Raw genomic sequence first — 23,387 nt, 5'->3', positions numbered from 1 at the left:
ATTATTTACTTACTTGTAAGCAAAAATCTAGCCTCATGTGGAGTCTCCATGCATTAGCTTATAGCAACGTCCCTAGCAACGGTTTGTTTGGACCCAGACGCCATGTTGTGGCGTCATCACTTACGGGGTCAATGTGCACGCCAGCCTCAACCATTCTTTCCTTGAGGAGCACTTCCGGTGTCTCTTCCGGATATTCTGAAGCTGCCGCAGTTTACAGGAGACAGGATAGAATCTCGCATTGCAGAGCTGTGATCCGCCTCCAAGTATTTGTCAAATGCAACGTGGCCCGGTACGTTTGCTCAGGGGGGAGAAGAAGGCGGTAGAGGGGATCCATGTACACTGCTCCACAGAAGCATCCGTGTCAAGAAGTTGTCGCTCTCTCTTTTTTATTGACTGGTCGAAGGCCTTTGCTAACGGCGAGGATATCTTGGAAGTGTTCATGGAATATGTCAGCCATGCACCGTAGAAACCTTCTACAGTGATCTGTTCCTTTTGCAATGTCTTCGTCGCCACTTCTGCCGGGCGAAGCGATACTGCGAGCATTTCAACTTCCGTCCATACGTCTTCAGTCGACCCGGAGCTTTCTTCTTTTCAGAGCAACCCTCCAGCGAAGCCTCCTAGTTCAAGTAGCCTGGTGAGCATGTGCAGCGTGGACATACACCGCGTTCGACAATCAAGAATTGGTTTCTTAAATCCTAGCTTTCTGATCAGCGACATAACACAATAGACACGTAGTCTCTTAACAGGGGCACGGCTTTCCCTGGTTTGCGCGAAAATAAGATTTTTTTTTGTTTACATTTTTTGTTTATTTTTTTGGGCTACTGTGTTTTTCGCCACGCACTTTTTACGCTACCTGACTTCACGTATGAACCGAAAACCGCACGGAAAACATATCTGTTCCGCTCCGGAGCGAAAAATACTATTTCGTTTCGGTTCAACCCCGGTTCGTGCGAAAATAACGTTTTTTTCCGGTTTTCGGTTCGGGTTCGGTTCAATACCCTGGTTGTAGGTGAACGTTTTTTTCCTCTTTTATTTACACTCCTAAATGTTTCGCCTATGCTCCGTTTCACAATAAATTCAACCTAGTCAATGACACAATTCGATGAAGCCTACCGTGCAGGAGTCCGTAACGGCATTCGTGGTCTTTGTGCCTTTGCTATCAGCGGCTAAATCAATCACGCAGAGAGAAAAAAAAAAAGCGCATGATTAAAGGGTATTCACTGCCCATGATTAAGACAATAAACAACGACAAGCGCCATGACGATGCATTTTTGGTAGGGCTGGGCAGTTGATCGAGTAACCTTCCGATTAATCGATTAATGCTTTAATCGCGATTAAATTTCTTAATCGGTTAATCGGTTTTTTAATCGGTACTCAAAAGAAGTCCGTTCCAAGCCAGGTGCTATAAGCAAGGTTCAATGGACCTCTTGGCGAATATGTGCTGCCACCTAGATACGCGACTGGGGTCGAGGCTAAGTGGCGAGAAAACAACGTGCGCGCAAGGCCTCTCCCACCCGTTCCACACCCAAAACGTCAGCTACATCCTGTTCATCCATTGAGGCGCTGTGACCTAGATACGGCACCCCCGAACTCGCTTTTGTCCCCATCGTGCGTAATCTCCCGCAACGAAGTCGACACTACGAAACCATCTTCCCTCTCTGCTCGTCCAGAAGGAAGAAAGAGAGGGTACTGGAACCATTTACTCTCGAACCGATGTTTCTGCAAAAGGTCCATTCTCGCGCTCGCGAAGCGTTACGTGTTCGAGGATATACAATACAGTGTGTTGAGGATCTATTACACATCCTGCCCAGGCAACACAAAAAGCAGAAAAACAAGCCAGGAAGCTAACAGTGCCATGGTTAGCCTACTTGTTCCAGTATTCCGCACGTAAAAATGGACGAGTTCACGAGTATGAACGGCAATCGCGCTGGAATGTTTGCGTTTAAAGTAAACTCCAGCGGTGAAGTTTTTAACTCGAAGGAAGTCCACTGCATCAGCCGCTTTCGTACAGTGGAAGAGTAAGTTAGCTTCAGTACCGCCTACAAGCAAAGCACCCCTGTAGCTGCAGCAAGGACCATCGGCCAAAACGCAGACAACAATCAACGCCTTCTCATCGAGGTTCCTTTCTCTGAAAAAAAGAAGAAAGCATCGTCCAAGCTCTGACTTCCTGTCTTCCTGTTGGAGAATGTGGACAAACTTCTTTGTCTTCTAGGCTGGAGCAAAAATATGTGAGTCTTTGAATCGTTGATCTATATGTATCCTCAATTCTAAATGTCCGTTGCGCCGTTTAACAGAGAGTAAAACAAGTCTTCAAAGGCAAGACGAGTTGTTGCATTCTTTTTAATATAATATTTTTAAAAATTAACGCAACCGATTAATCGATTAATTAACCGATTAAAGGGTGGCGATTAATCGGGTTAAAATTTTTAATCGACGCCCAGCCCTAATTTTTGCTGCTATACGATTGGCTCTACCGCATTGTAGATTCGGCTGCGTTCCGAGTATAGGCTGGTGCTCAACCGTAGAATCGACGACCGCTTGGCAAATCCGGTGTGCCTTTCGTAAACTATCGAATTCCTGCTCTACAGATGCAACGCCGGATGCGTTCCACTAAACTGCGCATGCCCACCAACAGATGTTTCAACATGTCTATAGCAGATGTGAGTTAGAGCGAGGCCAAATTAATCGAATAGTCCACTTTAAACGCGACTCTTTGCACCACCACTCATCGCCGTGCTCACCCGTCATTCGCGAAAATGGCAATGCTTGCGCCCAGCGCTACGAACAAGCCAGCTCAAAGCAAGAAGCCACCTATCACCTGGGATCCTGATTTTTACGTTAATAACAATAGCCGTCAGCGGAAAAGTAATCTCCAGGTTCTGGAATTAATGCGAGGCTCGTTTACAGATGAGACCAAGGAACAACAGTTCCTCGACCTGGGTTGTGGCACCGGAGACTTCACCCGCGACCATCTCCTCCCTCTCTGGCCAGAAGTCGGGAGGATTGTGGCCGTCGACGTGTCCCAGGACATGGTGGAACACGCCAATAGGAAGTTTGCCCATCCGAAGATCTGCTACGATGTCCTGGACATTGGGGGGAATGGGGTGGCCGACTTTGTCGGGCGATACGGTCAGTTCGATCGCGTCTATTCCTTCTTATGCCTACATTGGACCAGGGATCAAGAAAAGGCCTTCAAGAACATCGCCGACTTGATGAAACCAGGTGGTGAATGTCTGCTTTACTTCATTGCGTCCGTAAGCTCTATGCGCTTGGGAAGGAAGCTCTTAACTTTGGATCACTGGCAAAAATACAGAACGGTAAGATGATATTTGCATTTATCATTAGCTATTTTTGGAGAAATTTTTCTTTTCTGGAAAAACCAAGTGGTAAACGAAAGCACACTTAGTTCATTGCCTGCTAAATACAACGCTCCACCGACGCCATGCTCTTGAAAAAATACTGAATTTCGTTTGAACAGAATTATCGCGTTCAGTGCGCGTTGATCGGCCTGATCAACGCGCACTGAACGCGATAATTCTGTTCAAACGAAATTGGAGGAAAAAGACCTTGATTCGTTCAATCGGAAGCATTGAGTTTGAATTGATGAATTCCGGAGGCCCATATTTCGTTTCGCTCTATGTTTGACGGCCCCCAATGCTACCAGGCAATCGAGCCGACCAAGCAGCACCAAAGTGCATTGTCATGGTGCTCGTCATTTTTGTTGCTTTTACAGTCAGCAGAAAAGCAATGCTACGCATGAAAGGGGAGGAATGATGTAACATCCACTGTGCGTGATTGGTAGAGCCGGTGGTAAGAAGAGCAAGAAAAACGACCAGCACTATGACAATGCACTTTTGTGGCTGGTTTATAACCCCCATGTAATCGCAACGTTCGGTGCGGTAGGACTTAATGTGAAACAAAGTGTGCGAGGGGCAAATCGTCTGCAACTTGCGCATGAGTTGCGGTGGCGTCAGACCAACCTCATGCGCTGATTGGCTTTGATTGGAAGGATAGTGGGTAGACTTCAATGCAAACTGCCTTGAGGTCTACCCACTATGTTTTTTCAATCAACCGATAAAAGCTCGGCGCTCAAACATCATCGCAGCCCTGTGCAAAAAGGAGACGAACTTGCGCTGCGCATAACTTTTAATTTTTGCTTTCCTTGCTTTTCTGAAGCGTTTGGTAGAAGCCACGAACCGATCGGGTATCCTTGGCTAGAAAATTCTCGACAGCATAACACATAAAAAATGTGAGGCTGGTAGCATTGGGCTAGTTGCACTTCTGTCGTCGTCGCAGCATGCTCGGCTACTGCTATATTAGTTTCAGGCACAAGTGTGCGTAAGGGTTTATTTTTTTTATTTTCGCATTCTTCCAATATGTTTATTGTTGAACATGTTTTTTTATTTATTTTGTTTTGAAAGGAGGGAAAAGCCCTTGGACAACACGTAGTGATACAGAAAGGTGCGCATTTTGTCAGAATCCTCCATTCTAACGAAAGAAAAAAAATGCATGTGGAATTAATGGAACACAAAATATTCTGGGGACGAAAGAGGCCTATGGTGCGCGAGGAAAATCAATTTAGATCGGATGTGAATATGGAACAGAAAAATATGATATATAAAATTGCGGGGAAAAAGGGTTAATAACATGGCTAGAACACCAATCAAATCGAATAAAATAAAATAAAATAAAATAAATGTTTATTGTTCCCTTGTGTTGACCAACAACTCGAAAACCTACTGGATCAGTTACACACACTTGAAATACACACAAAATAGAGAGTTATGTAAAATATGCAAGAACACAGGCATGTCTATATCCCATTTAAAAACACAGGCATAAAAGTTATCGTTCTCCAAAAGACAGTACTAACAAATTTCTAATTCGCAAAAACAAAGGCAAATAACACAAAGACGTTCGAGCAGTAATCGCATAATAAAATTTCACTGTTCAAAATACCTACCATATACGAGCTTGACAAATTCGACCCATTAAAAGTATATTGAATACGCTCAAGGGGTCACATGTTTTTTTGGCTCCGAGCAACCGAATACACGATGGGAACGAAGAGTTTTATTTGGTACCGTAATGAAAACAAACGAAGTAGTTCAGGGCAATCAATAGAACCGTGAAGACATTTATGTAAACATTTCCCGCACGTCTCGTCATTATGCCGAAAGAATTTAAAGGCACACTGACGGGCTATTTATGCTCACTAAAGTTTTTGCTTGTACATGACATATGAGAGCCCAACTACCCAGAACACAATTTGCGGCTCGGCCTTTGTTTTCTTTCCGCCCGAAGACCGCCGATCGAGAGCTGGCCGGTTTAAAGGGGGACCTGCAGAAATATTCTTCCGCCTGGCGGAAAGTCCTCCTCGCCCTCTTGTTTTCTTGTATTGTAGCACCGGGAGGCGAGGGGAAAGGTCCCCTTTTGCGCCGGCTTCTTCTGAGAGGATAAGCCGAGAAAATCCCCTTTCTGAGCGACGGGCGATGGCTGCGGCAGCAGCGACCTCGTGACTTACAGGTAGCTTCGGCTCCTATCGCGTAATCTGCCCTATATTTTTTTTTTTTTGGCTCTCGCAAAGCTTAGCCCCTCGGGTGTACGTTTTACGGAGCTGCAAGGCTGCGCCCTCGCAGTCACCAAAATTGAGCTGTCGAAGTACTTCGGTTTAGCCCGTGGCAAAGTAAACGCATACTTTGGAGCTGCGATGCATACCGCACCCATTGAAGGAACGTTTCATAAATATTCTCGGTTGATCAAGGAGCTCAAAACACATGCGCGAGATGTGGTGACTTGAATATGTAAGGATGGACTTACATCTTCACAAAACATTCCATCTTAAAAAAAAGAAAAAAAAACGGCTGATCACGCTCAAACTTGCCTCAAATTGGGATCGATGGAAACGAAAACGATGTTCCAGGCGCGGGAATCTTGTCGAAGGTCCGTTTTCTAGCAGCGAGCACAAATTATTGTGTGCGTAACTCACGCTATATGATGGCCAACGAATGTGTAAATGACATTTATATTTACGCATCCCAACAACCAGGTGAGGTGAGAAGGCAGTAATGGTGTGTGTCGATACTAAAAAGCTTTAGTGGATCGTCTTTAGCTCTTGGATAATTGTATCCTACAACAATATATAAGCTATAACCTTTTTGTGAGCATTCTTTATCGAGTGCGGCTATCGAAGCGTGTCGTGTTTTAGTTCAACGTTGCTTAAATCGGTGCTTTAGAACGTGCTGCTCCTTTAAAGTATTTTAAAGCATTAAAAAAAGATCAAATGTAGCCGATTTTTTTTTAATATGAAACGCGTTTGTAATTTGTCATTGCAAACACATGTTAGGTATACTGCCACACAGTTAGCACGGACAAACTATCGCCGGTCTTTCTCATTTTGGTTTCTTAGAAGTGAATGATGTTTAGAAAACTGTTATGCAACTCTCCAACCTAAGTGGCAGAGCTCAGTGCTAGACAATACATGTTGCTGGCAGAAATAGTAAAAAGCGCCCATGTCGCGTTCAGGATAACAGTGCCACGTAATACACGCACACCGCTACAAGAGCAGCGCAATTAATTATAATATGGCAATAGATTTATTACACAATTTGTTTTAATAGGTGAAAGGTTTCAAGGAATCGTCGCAGCGCCTTGATTATCACAGCTGACAACGAGTCACACTTATTAACGGCTTTGGCTTGCTTCATCAAGTCGTCAAAAGCAGCCATCTCCGTGGTTTCAAAAAAAGGGAGGTTCAGGCTTGGTCGGAGATTGCTACGGTTACACTCGTATGCTTTTTTCAGTACTATCTCGCATATACACGCTTCTTGCTCAAATAAACAGGGGCATCTGACTTTTCGTTCGTCTTGGCCTTTAGCGCGACTTTTAACAAGTTCTGAAACCGACAAAGCAAAAGTGATTTAATTAACTCAGCATTATAGGTTGTGCGAAATATTTACAAGGTTCGAGGTTCCCTAGAGTCGTCTTTTATATTCAATTCCCCCTCCCCTCACCATTACTTCCTTTCCTCCAAATAAACAACGTAGATTATTGTATAAACCACCAGTAATAGAGCGTACTCGCAAAATGTCTCTTTGGAAAGGCCTTGTTTAAATGTTCGAGCAATGAACTGGTCTTCTTAGTGTGCGTGAAACAGCCAGCACGAACGCAATATTGACATTCTTTACGCAAGGGCCATGCAGAATATAGTGTATAAAAACAAATTGATGCCTCGTAAGTTGGTGCCCAATGGAAGCACTCTTTACGGAATTGCTTGTATAAAAATAACAACTTTTCAACCATAATAACTAAATAATATAACACCACTTTTTGGGGGGCCACTAAATTTACTGATTCACTCCGTTAGCGTTGATTGTGCAGCGGTATGCGTACATTACGCGACACTGTCACCGCAAACACGACATGGCCGCTTTTTGCTATTTTCCCCGGCAATGTATTGGCTCCCATTAAAATCTACCGCTTAGCTGGGATACTCGCATTAACAGCTTAACAAACATCATTCACTTCAGAAAAAAAAAGTGGGAAACACCGCCGATAGTTTGTTCGTGCTAACTGCGTGGCGTAGGGCAGCGGCGTATATTGTCCATTTTCCCGAATTGGGGGGGGGGGGGGGGGGGAGAGTGCCGCGCGTTAGCTTTTGAAGCTAATGTAAACACGCTGGGATTCCATTTCCCACGTATTTTGTCAATAAAGGCAACGTGGGCGTTGTTTTGTTTACATACCACTACTAGAAGCTCGTTACATGGCGCGTAAGCAGCATGTCGGTCGGGATCATGGGCCGGGGGGGGGGGGGGGAAGGGGGAGGGGGGCTGTTCCCCCCCCCCCCCCCTCCGGATCTCACCAGGGGGGGCACGAGTCCCGATGCCCCCCCGTAGTCTACGCCTATGGCGTAGGGTACCTAACAGTTTTTCATAATGTTAAATGCAATTCTGTGTCACGTTAAAAAACGTTTCTGCTTTTCCTTTAGTTTCTTTGAGACACCATAAATACTTCGAAGTGGCGGCCCGTGCTATGATACCAATACAAGCAACGTTAAACCATAACACGACACACTAGACTCGCCAAAAAGGGGTTTAATATTGTCTTTTCCGCTCCATAGCCGTACGCGATAAAGAATCAAAGTCGCAGCGCGAGCTCCCGCTAAATATAGCGTGGCCTGAAAACATAGTCTGCTAAAGTTCTTCAATAATTCGTGCTCGCTGCTAGAAAACAGAGACCTTCTACAAGATGCCCGCGCCTGGTACATCGTTTTCTTTTCCATCGGTCCCAATTTGAGGTAGGTTTGAGCGTGATAAGCCATTTCTTTTTTTGTTTGAAGATGGACTGTTTTGTGGAGATGTAAGTCATCCCCACATATTCAAATCACCACATCTCGCGCATGTGTGTTGAGCTCCTTGATCAACCGAGAATATCTATGAAACGCTCCTTCAATAGGTGCGGGGATGCATCGCAGCTCCCAAGAATTCGTTTACTTTGCCACGGGCTAAACCAAACTTCGACAGCTCAAATTCGGTGACTGCGACGGCGCAGCGTTGCAGCTCCGTAAAACCTACCCCCGAGGGGCTAGGCTTGGCGAGAGCCAAAAAATAGGGCAGATTACGCGATACGAGCCGAAGATACCCTTAAGTCACGAGGTCGCTGCTGCCGCACCCACCGCCCGTCGCTCAGAATGGAGATTTTCTCGGCTTATCCTCTCAGGAGAAGCCGGCGCAAAAGGGGACCTTTCCTCTCGCCTCGCCGTGCTACAATACAAGAAAGAAAGAGGGCGAGGAGGACTTTCCGCCAGGCGGAAGAATATTTCTGCTGGTCCCCCCTCACTCTCTTCTCCGTGGTCACGAGCCCTTTTCCATTCCCTCTAAAAAAAAGCCCAAGTGTCTGCTTTCCCGCAGAACACTCGGAGAGCCAATCACCACATCTTACGGAGGCAACTCAGCGAATGACGATGCCGAAACATATGCTTAGACCAAAAAACGCAGTCTGAGTTGTGACATTATTTCAATGCAAGCGTGACCTTTTGCATTGCTTGATGTCACAACTCAAACCGTGTTCTCTGGTGTAAATATATGTTTCGGCATCGTCATTTGCTGAGCAGCCTTTGTAAGTTGCGGTGATTGGCTCTCCGAGTGTTGTGCGGGAAAGCAGACGCACGGGTTTTTTTTAGAGTGAATTCTTTAGACACGACCACCAAAGATAATCAAAGTTGTGGGTCATCGAAGCCACACACTCAGTACTAGAAATGCACCAAAAATATACCGATTTTTGTGGCTTCTAAGAAACTAAAAATACGTTGAATGAAAAAAGAAAAAAAAAAGTTGCACCGCCACATCATTTTCGGTGTCTTACTCATTTATATTTTTGCTTCCTCCCCAGTCCACTTTGGTTTCAGTATTGAGCGGTTGCATTTTTCTTTACTTTATTAAAAATATATGTGACACTGTAGCAAAACATTGGTTAGGAAGTCTTTTGACACCATAATGAACCCCATGGAAAAAAAAAATTAAAGTGTTTTGGAGGGTGTCAGTGTCCCTTTGAAGAGGTACGAAAACCAAAATTGAAATATTCAAATTTCGTTCGGAAATGAGTCAAACATGACGGATAATAACCATAAATTATAATCGCACGTTTGTATTTTGAACGACTGGCTATATTTTTTTGTTCCAAACGGTACAATCGAGCGAGCGCTGGATGAGAAGCGAACGGAGAGCGCAGTGCGTCATGGGGCGTCCGACGCAAACAAAAACAGAACGAAAAGATTTCCCGCGTTCGTGGCGTAGCAAGGCTGGCGTGGTTATGAGATTTGCCGTTGGTGACGTTGCAGCTTTGTGGTGGTGTCAAATAGCGTCAACGCGTTACAACCGAGCCGTTCGAAGTACCCGTGGGGTGACGAGCACGTGGCTGGCCCAAGGAGCACAAAGCTTCCACAGCATTGTCAGCTTAGGGGTAAACGGGCTGGGAAAAGAAACTTTTGTCCAAACTATGAGCGTCTCGCTAATCTTGTAGGGGGAGAATGACTGTATCCGGGTGCACAAACGAGGGTCCAAGAAAGAGGGGAGTCCCTCCTTCCGTCTTCTTGGACTGTTTGGTTTAATGCGCGATTTGTGAGTTGAAGAGAAAACTAAGGAAAGAAAATGTCGAAATGCCAAAGAGCGGCGCTGCTCCGATGGAACTTGCTAAGTCATGACTTCGTAGCAAGTTCCCCAACATTGCTAGATTACCTCTCAAATAGGCTCCGCATGCGTGCATTAGGTGCACATTGAAAGCTCGTTTAATAAGCTTAAAATTAGTTTGCTTGTGACTTTCAACGCAAGACTGGCGTTTTTGAGGTTATGCTGCAACATGCAACACATTAAAGCGATACAATGAGCGCTGGAATTTTGTTTTCCTACCCCTTTAAATGCGGTGGCTTTATGGGGTGGGTGGTGTTCTTAGTTCGGGTGGTGCGTAGGGCAGAATGAGCCTTAGTTTTAGTGCGTGTTGTGGGTGCTGCTCTTAGTTCAAATAATGTCTAGTGAAGCGTTTTTTTTTTTCTTTTTTTTTAACAGATTACGTTACATATTGCGTCTATGGCACGCTGCTCGCGCTTCCCGTCAGCACCGCCCAAACACAAAGCCTTTGCGCTGAATTTTTTGGGTCACAAAGAAAGGGAAAGTACGCTTTCCCGCCCCTTCCACTCCTTCTCGTTCCGCGTGCTCTTTCGAGACTACTCGTTTCTGTCCTCTCTTTCTTGCCCTTTGCACCCTTCTCCTCTCCGGGCGGTTCCTCACACCACCTGCTTCTGCGTCTCCCGTTCCTGTGTGCTGGGTCTGTAGCTCGGTCAACAGCGTACTCGGCTTCCGCTCCGGTGACCGGCGTTAGGTCCTTGGCACCAGTTGACTTTTTTGTTTTAAATCGTTTAGGGGTTGTGGTTTGAGACATTTACATATCGTACTTCCACGGCCTTTGAAATTGGTTGGTTCTTAATAAATACAGCTTGAAATATAAAAATCGCGTGCCATTCTCCTTTTAGAAATGTGGTAAAGGTATAAAATTCCAGGCAGCCGTGTAGGTCTGAGATAAATCCGCTGAGAAAAAACAGTCATAAAGCACGCGAAATGTTTTTATAAAAGTGATCTTTTTTTGTTATCCTGAGACTATTGGATATCTGTTTACCGTTTTACACGCTCAATGAACGTTTTTCAGAATTTGGCCAGGATCGTGGCGCGCCCTGCTAAAATCGTTCGAAACGCTTGTGAGGGCTCCGTGACCGTTTTGTCTGCGCCAGCGCCAGGCGTGTCTCCTTGTCCGTGTGTTTACGTTGTTCGGCCTTTCGCCATTCAGAACGTGTATTCTGGCGTCGCTTCGCATGCATATTTGGTTCGAAAAGGCTAAAAATGACCCTGGAGTTTCAGAGAAAGTCACTGTCTACGAAAAAAGAGAAAGTCACTGTCTACGACCTAGTTCGTCTATGCACATTCAAAGATGGATAGACAGCCTAGGCCGCATCGGTTCCTTAGTCTACACAGTGTCACACAATCGTCACTCCGGTGTCGCGTCGTACAAGCAACCGAAAAAGGTGTCTGCTTTCAAGGCAGAGCGCTATGTAAAGAAAGTAATGAAGACCAGCTTCAATCCCGACCAAGCTATGCACTTTGTGGGGAGCTTAAGCGCTCCGTTTATGAGGGGAGGTCACCACAAACAGCTTATTGCGCTCTCCTTGTGTGCCTAAGTTCTTCAATTAGGGTGGCGATGTGGGCTAGCTGGTTGATGCTGAGTAAATTCGACACAGCACACAAGAAAAAGACGATGTAGAAGGTGTACACAGGACAAGCGCTTATTTTCAACTGGTTTTTTACTGAAGATTAACACCAAAGTAAACAATCGCATCCCACATCATCATGGCTAGTTCCGCACTCTTCCAGATAACAGATCTCTTACCCATGAAGAATGAAGAGGGACAGATGTTTGGCTTCCAGATTTCCCAGTTGCTTATTTTTTGATAGTGTAAACCTCTGACATTTCCCTAGTAATCTGATCTCACCCACCCCCCCTCCTTCAAGCAATCGTGACGTCATAGAAGTCGGGCTGCACTATCTGCACTATGATCTGCACTAATCTGCACTATGAAGTCGCAAGTGCCCCAAAGCTTTCGACCCCGGAGACCAAGCATGCTCACGCAGTCTTTCATTTATACGTCGGTCCGTTTGGCCAACGTATACCTTGCCACACGCTAGCGGAATCCCATACATGACGCCCATCGTACACTCCACATATTTGTTCCTATGTTTCACTGAGCAAATGCGCTTGGACCCACTTTTGTTGGCAACTCTTGGGAACAATTGCGCAAGTTTGATAGGTGCTGGAAACAGCATAGGCACGTCGTATCCATGGGCCAGTTTTTTTTAGATTGTGGGAATTTGATGAAAATAGGAAATGTCTATCATGTTATTGGTTGGCCAATTTTTTACACTGTTGCCCTCCCCTCATTTTCTTAAGCAGAAACTCTGCAACTGGAGCGAACAACGATGTGGGAAATCCAGCCGCAACCAGTCGCTCCACCTGCCGGGTGAAAATGGCATGCATAACATGGTGGCATGATTTTTCCACAGCCGAATGTAGGCAAGATGATGCAATACTTTTTTACAAGTTCAGAATGCAAGGAGTCGAAGGAGAGAAGACCCTTCTTTGATCGTTTTATCATACGACCTAGGGAAACGACTACCTGTGAATTCTAACCAGAGGTCAAGAAATTTTAAAAAGCGACCCTCCCGAAGTTCGTAGGTGAATCTAAGCCCTTTGGTGCACCGTGGGAAAACATCCAAAACTGACGTGGCAGTTTTTTTTTCCTCTGAAACACAGTCAAACCTTGTGATTTTCTTTGCTGTGCTTTTTTTGTGTGTGTGTGTTTTTTTTTCTGTTTTTTTTTGACGCGTGTTTGTTTAGCAGTTAATGGGAATTTAAGTGCTGTTTGGCTGAGACTATGGGTATTTAGGCGCCGTTTTTTGCTGCGACAAACATCAGATAAGGCTGGCTTCGCTCCATGGGACTTCCCCCCCCCCCCCTTCTTTATGTTTTCACATTAAAAACGTACAACTGACAATACAGTACTACGAGAGTGGACGTAACCCTTAATGTTTTCACTTGCAATACTAACGAACAGGGATCTGGCAAGCGAAGCAGTTCATACAAGAATTTTCTGGTGTATTTCCAATGGTTTTAAGTGGCAATCAACACGATACAATTTGCAGGCTGTAGGTTATGCAAAACGTATCTCTCACAAGCCGAAATGACAATGAAATTAGTAGCACATATTTCAATGCAGAATTAAAGATTTCCCTGATACTTGCGATAACGATAGCCGATAACGACAAGATGTATGCGCGAAGGCGTCGGCGGAGTACTTTGTTTTGTTGTCGAAGTCATCGGAACGATCTACTCTACCTCCCTAGATGGAGAGAGCCTGAGGGACAGAGGAAGATGAGAGTTCCCTGGAACGTCTTCTGCCCGGGCTCTGATCGAAAGGAGAAGGGGCGAACGGACAGGGTAGTTGACTTTGTCTCTCTACTCACCGTTCGAAACCGTTAAAGCGCCGAAAACTGGTTTCAGGCTTTCGAACGCGAGGCACTGCAGGAGAACCAGACGACCCTATTGTTCGATCTAAGTGCGGGACATACTAGGCTCGTTGGAGTTACTCTCACCTCTTGCTCCGGTGCAGGAAAATCTAGGGCAGTGTAGTTCCGATATATGCATTGAGAAACAATCGGAAGTACACCGTCCTACACTTTTCTGCACCGGTGCAGGAGGTGCAGGTAAATGGAAAGAGCCTAAGAGTTGAGCCAACGGCATGCTAGCATTTGCTTCTACCCACTGATCCTTCCAATCATAACTTGGTGTTCTGACGTCCGGGCGGATGGTAACATTTCTTGCTTCCGCTCAGTTTCTCGCCATATTGTCATAAACGTTAGGTAAATCACAAAGGTTTCAAAGCGTGGTTTGCAGGTCGCTCGGATTTCTCAAGTTTCCATTGTGTATCTCTGGTTCAGAGATTCTTCGTAAAAACACACTCAGTATCGACTGAAGAGAATAGTATTTTTGCCCAACGCGTTGCAATAAACGAAAGAGAGGAGGAAAGTTACAAACACGCGCTCCTTGTGAAAGCAAGGGAAGCTGGAGCACTTGCCAAGAAATCTGAGTTTGGAGCGGACTTATATAGCTTTTTGTCCCGTTGATTCAGTTATCGCACTTACCTTGGGCAGAAGTAAACATAAATTGCATTTATTTAGAAACATACGTACAGCGATTGCCGCTGGGCATGCGGCGATCCTCTCTGCCACCTGTTATCTGTACGGATCGTCGTGACGTCATTGGCGGCATCCCCGAGACAGCTTAGTGGCGAGCAAAAGTCACCTGACCCCGCTGAAGATGTCACTTTTGCTGGTTTCTTTCTCCGCTCTCCTGCTTTCCCAGTGTAGGTGCGCTGGAACGGGACGGTCTACGTTGAAATTCTAGTTAGCTATTACGACACTCCTACTTTTAAGATCGAAATAAAACTTAAGACACATATGATTATGAAGGTGTCTACATTACAATATTTACTGTATTTCTTTTCCACGACCTCTTTAGCTGTTGCATTACAAGGGCGGTGTGTGTGTGTGTGTGAAAGGGGGGGGGGGGGGAGACTGCCCCGGGTGCAGCGCTCAGAGTGGTGTCGCGGCTGATCACGAGAGGAGGGGGGTGTCTCGGATTTCGCTGTCGGTCACCGTCGCCGGTGCCGCTGAACCTAGTGACGCCACTGCTCTTCCGCTTCCCTCAAACTCACATGGTACCATTTCAAAAGAAATATCCCTTGTCGTTCAGTATTATGGCAAATGCAGTGGTCTTACAGAATGTGACGCAGCGCCGAGCTATATCCCGTGGTAGCACCACCATTTTCGCCGTAGCGTAAACTCCGGGAACGAGTCATACCGGAACGGACAAGATGGAAGAATCGCGCCGTTATTTGGCTTCCGCGTAAACGGCTTAATCCACAAAAACAGACACACACACAAACACACACACGCACAAAAACTGTTGAAAGCACGCAGAGATCGCTCGTTTTTGCCGCTATGCTTGATAGGTATATATATATCAACTGGTCGTGGTACTAACTCGTATCTCCTCGAGCAATGATTTTTGAGGCCCAGCTAACGTGACTTACGCAAATTGTGATGTGCGAAAGGGCGTTAACAAAGCCGTAGTGCTGGAGTAAGGCAAATACCGCAGCCAAGCGCGCTCCCTGCACAGCACCCATTTTGCGGGAGCGTTCGTCTGGAGCACGTGTCCAATCACTGAAGAAGCAAGGTTCGGCCGACCGCTGACGCAGCCTTCGTGTGACGTTAGCTTTGTAACAGAATTCCCTAAACAGTAAACGGTTTGGTGCAAGCCATATAAAACATTCTAGATTAATTTATTAAAATTTATATTAGAAGAACATGGGAAGCTCTTGCCTACAAGAACCAAGCACAGAAGCCAGATGAAATTTGCGAAAAGACCTTCTCTCAGTTTTTCTCTGTTGCCGCTACGTAGCACGGATTTCGCTGAAGTCGAGAAAGTGACCGGGGATATAATTGCGCGCCGCTCCGCTCCGCAAGTGGAGCAATTACATCACGCAACTCGAGATTTGGTGTGCAGCGAGTCGGAGCGGCCATATTTTTGGCGTATTTGAATGCCCGATCGGCTTGTTTGGACGCAGATGTGTGCCTCGCTTAGTCGAAACAGTCTCATACTCTGACAGAACAGCCCTCTCTCTGAACTCAAGGGGTACATCATAGGCCTCTGAACAATAATACACCAAAACTTCGCTCCTGAATGACCACTGAGGACCGGCGTCCCACCGAAACCAGGGGAAACCGAAGGAAACGCTTTTCAGGTTTGGCACACTTTCCTAGGGGACTTCGGACCGTCGCGTAGGAGCCTGGAGACTTCACCGAGGACGTCCTGAGGAACACAGCCGGCTATCGGGGAAGTGAATACCCCTTGATAAAATATTTTGATGCCGTCCGTTAGCACATTTGTTGTTGTCATCAGGTAATAAACGTTGTTACTGTCATTTATTAATGGAGTTCGATCTAGGCTCGGAAAGAACATCACGCTACGATTACGACGAATCCGCTTCCGCGATGGTGTCACGCCGTGGAGTTGGGACTACCGAGGCTTAGTCGGCAGAGAGAGACCAGCCACAATATCAATGCATATTTTTTTAGTTGTTCAATAGCCCTTGGGCACTACTCCGTGACCTTGAACTTCACGTTCTTGAAATATTGTGTTTTTAATGATGAACATAAAACTGTACCACTTTATGATTCATTATTCATACCGTCACGCAGGTGCTCCCGACGCATCTTCCAGCCCTGGATTTGCCGGACCGAGATGCCCGTCTGTCTTACATATCTAGTCTTGTGAAGAACGCCGATCTGATTCCAACCACGTGTGAGGTGCTCGAAGAAGGCCGCAGGTGGTCCAGCGTTGAGGAATACACAAGTAAGCCTGGGAACAACTGGACGCTTTTTATTATTCTCTTAACAGGGGTGCAGGGCAACCGAATGTCGCTAAAGAGCCGCAGTGAAGTTTATACCTCACGTACAGAAGCACAACGCATTGATAAATTCAACGCGAGTGTTGCGTTAGTGTTCGGCTGAAGCTTGTTTGCAATGAGTTAAAGTATGACTTCCAGCCAAACGCTGAAACAGCACTCGTGTCTGATATGCGTCCTGTGGTAGTCTTTCCAGTGTGAGCTACAAAAATCAGCACTACGGCTCTCTATCTATGTGGTGTTTGGCAGAGAAGGGCATCGCTGATGTCAAATCAGAGGTAAAACAAGTCAAGAGAGCCAACGATAAAAAAAAAATTGAATAATTGACCCATTGTTTCGCTGGATCTCATGGCTCGAGGAACCACTTGACTCACCATAAACCTCTTACTTGTTTGTCCTTTTGACCTATATATCATTCCTTGACTGATGTCCCAAAACGTTGACGACTCTGGAGATTCCAGATTGACCTCTCTACTTTTATTTCTCCCAACTGGATATAGGGGTTCCCCAATGATATTTCAGGACATATGGGCTCAATCCCTGAAGCTCAACGAAACGAATGCAATACATAAAACTCCAAAGTGTTTAGAAACTCGCACCACAGATGATACATTGTTGTCTTTTGCAAGTAAGAACTACCTTTCATAGCGAAATTATGGCTAGCTATGTTGGAATAAAAAAAAAACGATTTATAACAGAGATGACAGATTGTTGTCTTGAAAACAAAATCTTTCATAACAAAAGTGTAATTAACAATCTCGGAATGAAAAAAAAAAGAGGCTATTCAATTAGCCAGGGAACGATTTTTGTACTTTGCGCAACTGCCGCTTAGTACGGATCCCTGACTTTAAAGGGCAACTCCGGTCCATACTTTCGATTTTGGGATTATGACTGCTTTTAGTACAGTCAGCGTCCCTGAATTGCAAGGTGTAATTTTTTTCTCATTATTGTGCGTAGTTTTAAAGATATAGATGCCTCAAAAAAAATTTTTTGGGACACGGCCAACAAAACCGAAACTAGCCGCTCGAGGTCCCGGTAACACTGCAAATCAGCCGCTATGTGAACGTGGCGTCAGGATCGTTCTCGTTCAACGAGTACACAGGCCGAGCGGCCCCTACCTCTGTTGCGCTAGCCGTCTAAAGATAGGAGGAGAGCTGATTTCTTTAAAATTCTGTATGCGGGGTAGTTATCCAGCATATGTAGCAAGCGTTAGTGCGTGTACCCAAAAGCTAGCGACTGGAAAACCCGTGAACTCGCACGGTTCCGTACTCGGCGGCCGCCGCCGTGCGTGCGCTATGCCTACTCGTCGGTTGCATGCCCAAAAGCTAGCGACTGGAAAACGAGTGAACTTGTTCGGTGCCGTACTCGGCGGCTGTCGCCGTGTGTGCGGTCTTCCGTACTCGTCGCTAGGCCTTAATTGTCATCGGGGCTCCGTGGATGGAGCGGCGTTGCTCTACGCCGCGCTGCCAGTGACAATACAGTACTGGGGGCCCTCTCGCTTTCGCGCTGCGGGTCAGTCCCAAAAACGAAGCTTTGAGGCTCTCCGGCGTGGGCCGCGGCGCCCGAACACACGTGTGCTGGGCTGTACATGTCTGTTTTTAGAGCGCAGCTCTTAGGGGCCCGTTTCCAGCCTGAGCGGCGTCGGCGTCGGCGTCGGCGTCGCCGTCGGCGTCGGCGTTGTCGTCGGCGTTGTCGTCGGCGTCAGCGTAACCGAAGGGGGGGGGTCACGTGACCCCCCCCCCCCCGAGGTCACGTGACTCCCCTCCCCCGAGATCACGTCACCCCCCGGGGTCACGTGACTACCCGCAGGTGATATGACCCCCTCAGTACCCTTCCCTACTTTTCCTCAAGAGCTGCGCTCCAATTCGGCGTTACAGGGATTTGTAAACGGCTTTCATTTTTTCGTTCTTTCTTCCTCGGGCGCGTAAAAGCCAAAGTCCAAAGTCCACTCGTCGAACAGCGTTCACCCACACCTTCTCCAATTTCCGGTCCGTCGGACACTTGTGAAAAAGCACCTCTGTTTCGCGCAGCGGGTTGTTTGAGCAGCCCACTGCGTTACAAGTTGCACTCGGCATCTTTCGATTAACAGCTGGGCAGTCTTGGGCGCACCGAGTTGCTCTCTAAAACGAGTCTTGGAGTCCTCACAAGCAAATAAACAAAAGGCTATACAGAAGCTACACGGGCTAGAGATAAAAGCAACGGCTAAACACGCCTATCACAAGCCAAAGTAGCGGTGGTAGCGGCTCAAAGAACCGCGCTCCGCGCAACGCCCGGACCAGACGGATCAGAGGAAAAAAAGAGAACGATACGGACGTCACAGCCCAATGTTTCTTTAGCGATCGGCAACCCGCTGGCCGCCCGCTAAGGAGCAACGGCTCGCGGCGGGTCGCATTTTTAATATCGGCATAAGTTGAAAATGTGGCGTCCCACGGACGTAATATTTTGGCTGGGGTCGTATTTTGTGTCAATACAGTGATACCAGTAATTTATTTCATTTTGAGCTTTTGCCGGCGTTGCCCTTTAATGGCCTGTGAAACACACATTCGTTTTTCCTCACACGCAATCGTAGTCGCAGATAAAATTAAAGAAAAACAAGCAGCGTTCACCCGCTCGACTCGCAGCAAGAGCAAGCGGCCACGTGATCTGGAGACAGTTATATGCTGCCAATGTTGTTCATAGCCACGCGCTGGATTTGGCAAGGCAGAGGACACGCTCTGAGCTCCAGACATTGTTATGATCGGCTATTGTCATTATTGCAGCGATTGGACGCGGGCCACTACCCGAATGCTTCTCGAGCTATCGATTATCACGAGCACAAATCGAGTACTCAAGCAATGCTCGGGTTGAATCTATGAGCCCCATTCAAATATCGTCACTCGGCGGTACTGCGCCCGCCCAGCTACGTCGTCAAGTTTTGCGGAGAGATTAAATGAAAACGCTCCCTTTTGTCCTTGAAAGTACACAGCAACAAAGGCGTTTCTTGGCCATTGGTGCTGCGTGCAAGTATCCTTCAGTCCCACTAGTGCCAGTAAGCTCGTGTAAAATGAAAAACATTCCAATTGAATGTCGTTGCACCGTTGCTTTGTCAGAGAACACTGTCGTACAGTAACCGTGTTTAGCATCACGAGCAATCTCAGCAAAAAAAAGAGAAAGGCTAGTCATTAAAGGAATTCTCTGACCAAGTGCAGATCGGCTAGTCAACTTAATCGTGTCCGACAGGCCGAATCCTTTGTAGGGTGTTTTTTTAACCTCACAAGCACCGCGTTCTTGATTCATTCAATTGCTTGACACGGCGAATCGCTTGACCATTTACAAAATTACGGTCAGTGCGCGCAGGCAGGCTGGTTGTGCTCCAGTCTCGTGTTAATTTCATCATGGTAAACTGCTGAGGATATTGCATCTCTCTGACTTGGTACAGTCAAGTCTCGTTAATACGGACCCTTTTAATAAGGATACCCCGCTATGTGGACACAATTTTCGGGGGAAAAGAGAGTAAATACACGCCTTTTTAGAGCGCAGCTCTTAGGGGCCCGTTCCCGGCTTGAGCGGCGCCGGCGTCGCCGTCGGCGTCGGCGTAACCAAGGTCATCCCAAGGTCACGTGACCCCAAGGTCACCCCAAGGTCACGTGACCCCTCCCCAAGGGTCATCGGGGGTCACGTGACTCCCCAAGGTCACTCCAAGGTCACGTGACCCCTTCCCCAGGGTCACGTGACCCCAAGGTCACGTGACACCCAAAGTCACGTGGCTCCCCAAGTCACGTGACCCCCGGGGTCACGTGACCCCCGATGACGTCATCAGTGACGTCACTGATAAAGTCACCGGCATCCGCATCGTCATCGTCATCATCACTGATGACGTCACCGGCATCCGCATCGTCATTGTCATCATCACTGATGACGTCACCGGCATCCGCATCGTCATCGTCATCATCACTGATGACGTCACCGGCATCCGCATCGTCATCATCGCTGATGACGTCACCGGCACCCGCATCGTCATCGTCATCATCGCTGATGACGTCATCAGTGACGCCACTTATGACGTCACCGGCATCCGTATCGTCATCATCACTGATGACGTCACCGGCATCCACATCGTCATCGTCATCGTCACTGATGACGTCACCGGCATCCGCACCGTCATTGTCATCATCACTGATGACGTCATCAGTGACGTCACTGATGACGTCACCGGCATCCGCACTGTCATCGTCATCATCACTGATGACGTCTCCGGCATCCGCATCGTCATCGTCATCATCGCTGACGACGTCATCAGTGACGTCACTGATGACGTCACCTGCATCCGCATCGTCATCATCATCATCACTGATGACGTCACCGGCATCCACATCGTCATCGTCATCATCACTGATGACGTCACCGGCATCCGCATCGTCATCATCATCATCACTGATGACGTCACCGGCATCCGCATCGTCGTCATCATCATCACTGATGACGTCATCAGTGACGTCACCGGCATCTGCATCGTCATCATCATCATCACTGATGACGTCACCGGCATCCGCATCGTCATCATCGCTGATGACGTCATCAGTGACGTCACTGATGGCGTCTCCGGCATCCGCATCGTCATCGTCATCATCACTATATGACGTCACCGGCATCCGCATCGTCATTTTCATCATCACTGATGACGTCATCGGTATCCGCATCGTCATTGTTACTGATGACGTCATCAGCATCGTCATCGTCACGTGACCCCCACCCAAGGTCACTTGACCCCCCAGTACCCTTCCCTCCTCCTCCTCAAGAGCTGCGCTCTAATTCGGCGTTACAGGGAGATGTAAACGGCTTTCACTTTTTTTCCTCGTTAATTTGGACAACCCACATTATGGACGATTTTTGGGGAGAACGGAGGCGTCCTTATTAACGAGACATCACTATACCTTTTGACTTGCCTGGCAATTGACCGTCGGATGTCCCGATTTTTTGGATTTCTTGATTTGTTTTATTCTTCTAGAAAAAGCCGCCATCATCCCTCCCTCCTCTTACCGCCGCTTCTGGCCGAGAGATTCATTTTGTCAAGAGATCCATCGAGTGAACAGATCTAATATATATAAATAGGCCCAACAAATCGAAAGGTCGATTGACTTAAGTGATTCAACCAATCAAGACATCTGACGGATAAAGAGATCCAATAAGTTAAGATATATGGTAGGTTAAAAGTTAACCCACAGCAAATTTCGCTTGCCAATGACCATTCCACTGTTAGACAGGAGTGATAATTCAGATTAATTAATTTTTTACTCAAGCTTAATTTATACATTTGAAAAAAATAATAATTTGCAAACGAAAGGTGTTTTGAATGATCAGTCGAGGTTTTTGCATTGCGCGAATCAAGAGGTAGCCGTAAATTTGTATCAAAGTCAACTTGTTTATTATGCGTCTGCCCTTTGTGACACCGCAGTTTTTCACTTATTTGGCAAATTTCCAGTCGGATTGGTGTTTTACGTGTTTTTGAACAGTTCGTTTAGTTTCTAAGATGGCGCATATATATCCGGGAATATTTTTGGAGAGTATATATGGCCAGTTTCTCATGCGGGGTAGAGGATTTGGCAGGTTTATGTAGGATCACTTCTGTCGTTGGACCAATTGACTCTTTGGAAATGAGTCAAGAGATTTAATGTAGTCAAGAGGTGCAAGAGCCAAAGTCGTTGGCTCTTCATTGAAAATTCTTCATTTTGAATCCTTCCCGCCAAGCCCTCTTCTCAACGCTTGTGACGCTACTGATTTTCCCTGGTGCCTCCTGTCACTTTTTTATGCCTACAGACCCTTTACTTGGACAAGTTATATGTGGATCCCCTGGTCTTTGCATTAGCGATAATTATAATATATTCACCGATGGCGTGAACCTCGCAGCGTATCGAGTCCAGAGAATTGTATTATTGCTCCTTATTTCAATACGACTGCGGTATCAGTCGATGAGAACAAGAAACAACGAAACACGAAGGAAGAATCGTGAGCATAAATCAAAAGACGCGTCCTGCCTTCATGGGCTAAAGTAGGGGAGTCTTCTTCAAACGAGTGCCGCAACGGACTTTCTGATACTTATTTCCGGGCTAGTAACTGCAAAAACGTTTTTTTTACTCTCATTTTCAGGAGTGCATATGGGAATTATTAGACTCGCCAGCCTTGTAACAGAAGAAGAGAAGCCTCTCCTTCTCAAGGACGTCGCCGAAGAAGGAGCCAAGTTGTTGGCCGAGGAAAAGGCCGGTGGCTCACCTTTCCGCAACTCCCAGTTTCTGGTGCGCGCCCACAAACCTCGGCACTAAGCTGGGCGTGCCCCTCTGTCCTGCGTTGCCGCGAAGCACAGTGCAGACATCAGATATTGATTTGCGCACCTTTGGTTAAACAATAAAATGCAGCTTAACAAAGCTGAGGAAAACAGTAGTAACGCGTATTAAGTGAAATAAGGAGTTAAGTTTGATGCACGATTTTTGATTGAACCACACAGCTAAGAATTTAACAATCAACGAATCTGGGACTGGGTGACTTTTTTTCTTTTTTTCAAGTTCCCGTGGCGTTTAGTGAGCATACCTGAAGAAACCCGACACTAAGCGAACATCCAACGCTGAGAAGAAGTCGTCGGCTTCTTGAGTCGGAGTTGCGGTGACGCCAGAAAGGCGACGAGTTTTGATTGGCTCTGATTGAAGGATAGTGGTCAGACCTTAAAGCAAGCTGCTTTGAGGTGTACCCACGCTCTTTCATTCAGAAACAATCGGAGCTCGGCGTCTTTCTGGCGTCGCCAGAACCTCTTCAGAAAAAGCAGCTGAACCTGCGGTCGGCCTTGGTA

At 46.7% G+C, this 23,387-nt stretch overlaps 1 protein-coding gene across 1 annotated transcript; it reads left to right on the top strand.

Moving 5' to 3' along the window:
* Positions 1-3,029: 3,029 nt before the first annotated feature.
* Positions 3,030-22,951, top strand: LOC115311195 (juvenile hormone acid O-methyltransferase-like). Its single transcript, XM_040222824.1, has 5 exons — positions 3,030-3,317; positions 4,999-5,010; positions 8,794-8,806; positions 16,384-16,515; positions 22,694-22,951. The coding sequence occupies exons 1-5, from the start codon at positions 3,030-3,032 to the stop codon at positions 22,864-22,866; spliced, it is 618 nt and encodes a 205-aa protein (XP_040078758.1). The 3' UTR covers positions 22,867-22,951.
* Positions 22,952-23,387: the final 436 nt, after the last annotated feature.

The sequence above is a fragment of the Ixodes scapularis genome, unplaced genomic scaffold, assembly GCF_016920785.2.
Source record: "Ixodes scapularis isolate PalLabHiFi unplaced genomic scaffold, ASM1692078v2 ptg000861l_1__unscaffolded, whole genome shotgun sequence".
NCBI lineage: Eukaryota > Metazoa > Arthropoda > Arachnida > Ixodida > Ixodidae > Ixodes > Ixodes scapularis.
The sequence above is the reverse complement of the archived record's forward strand: the minus strand, read 5'-3'. Positions and strand labels throughout refer to the sequence as shown.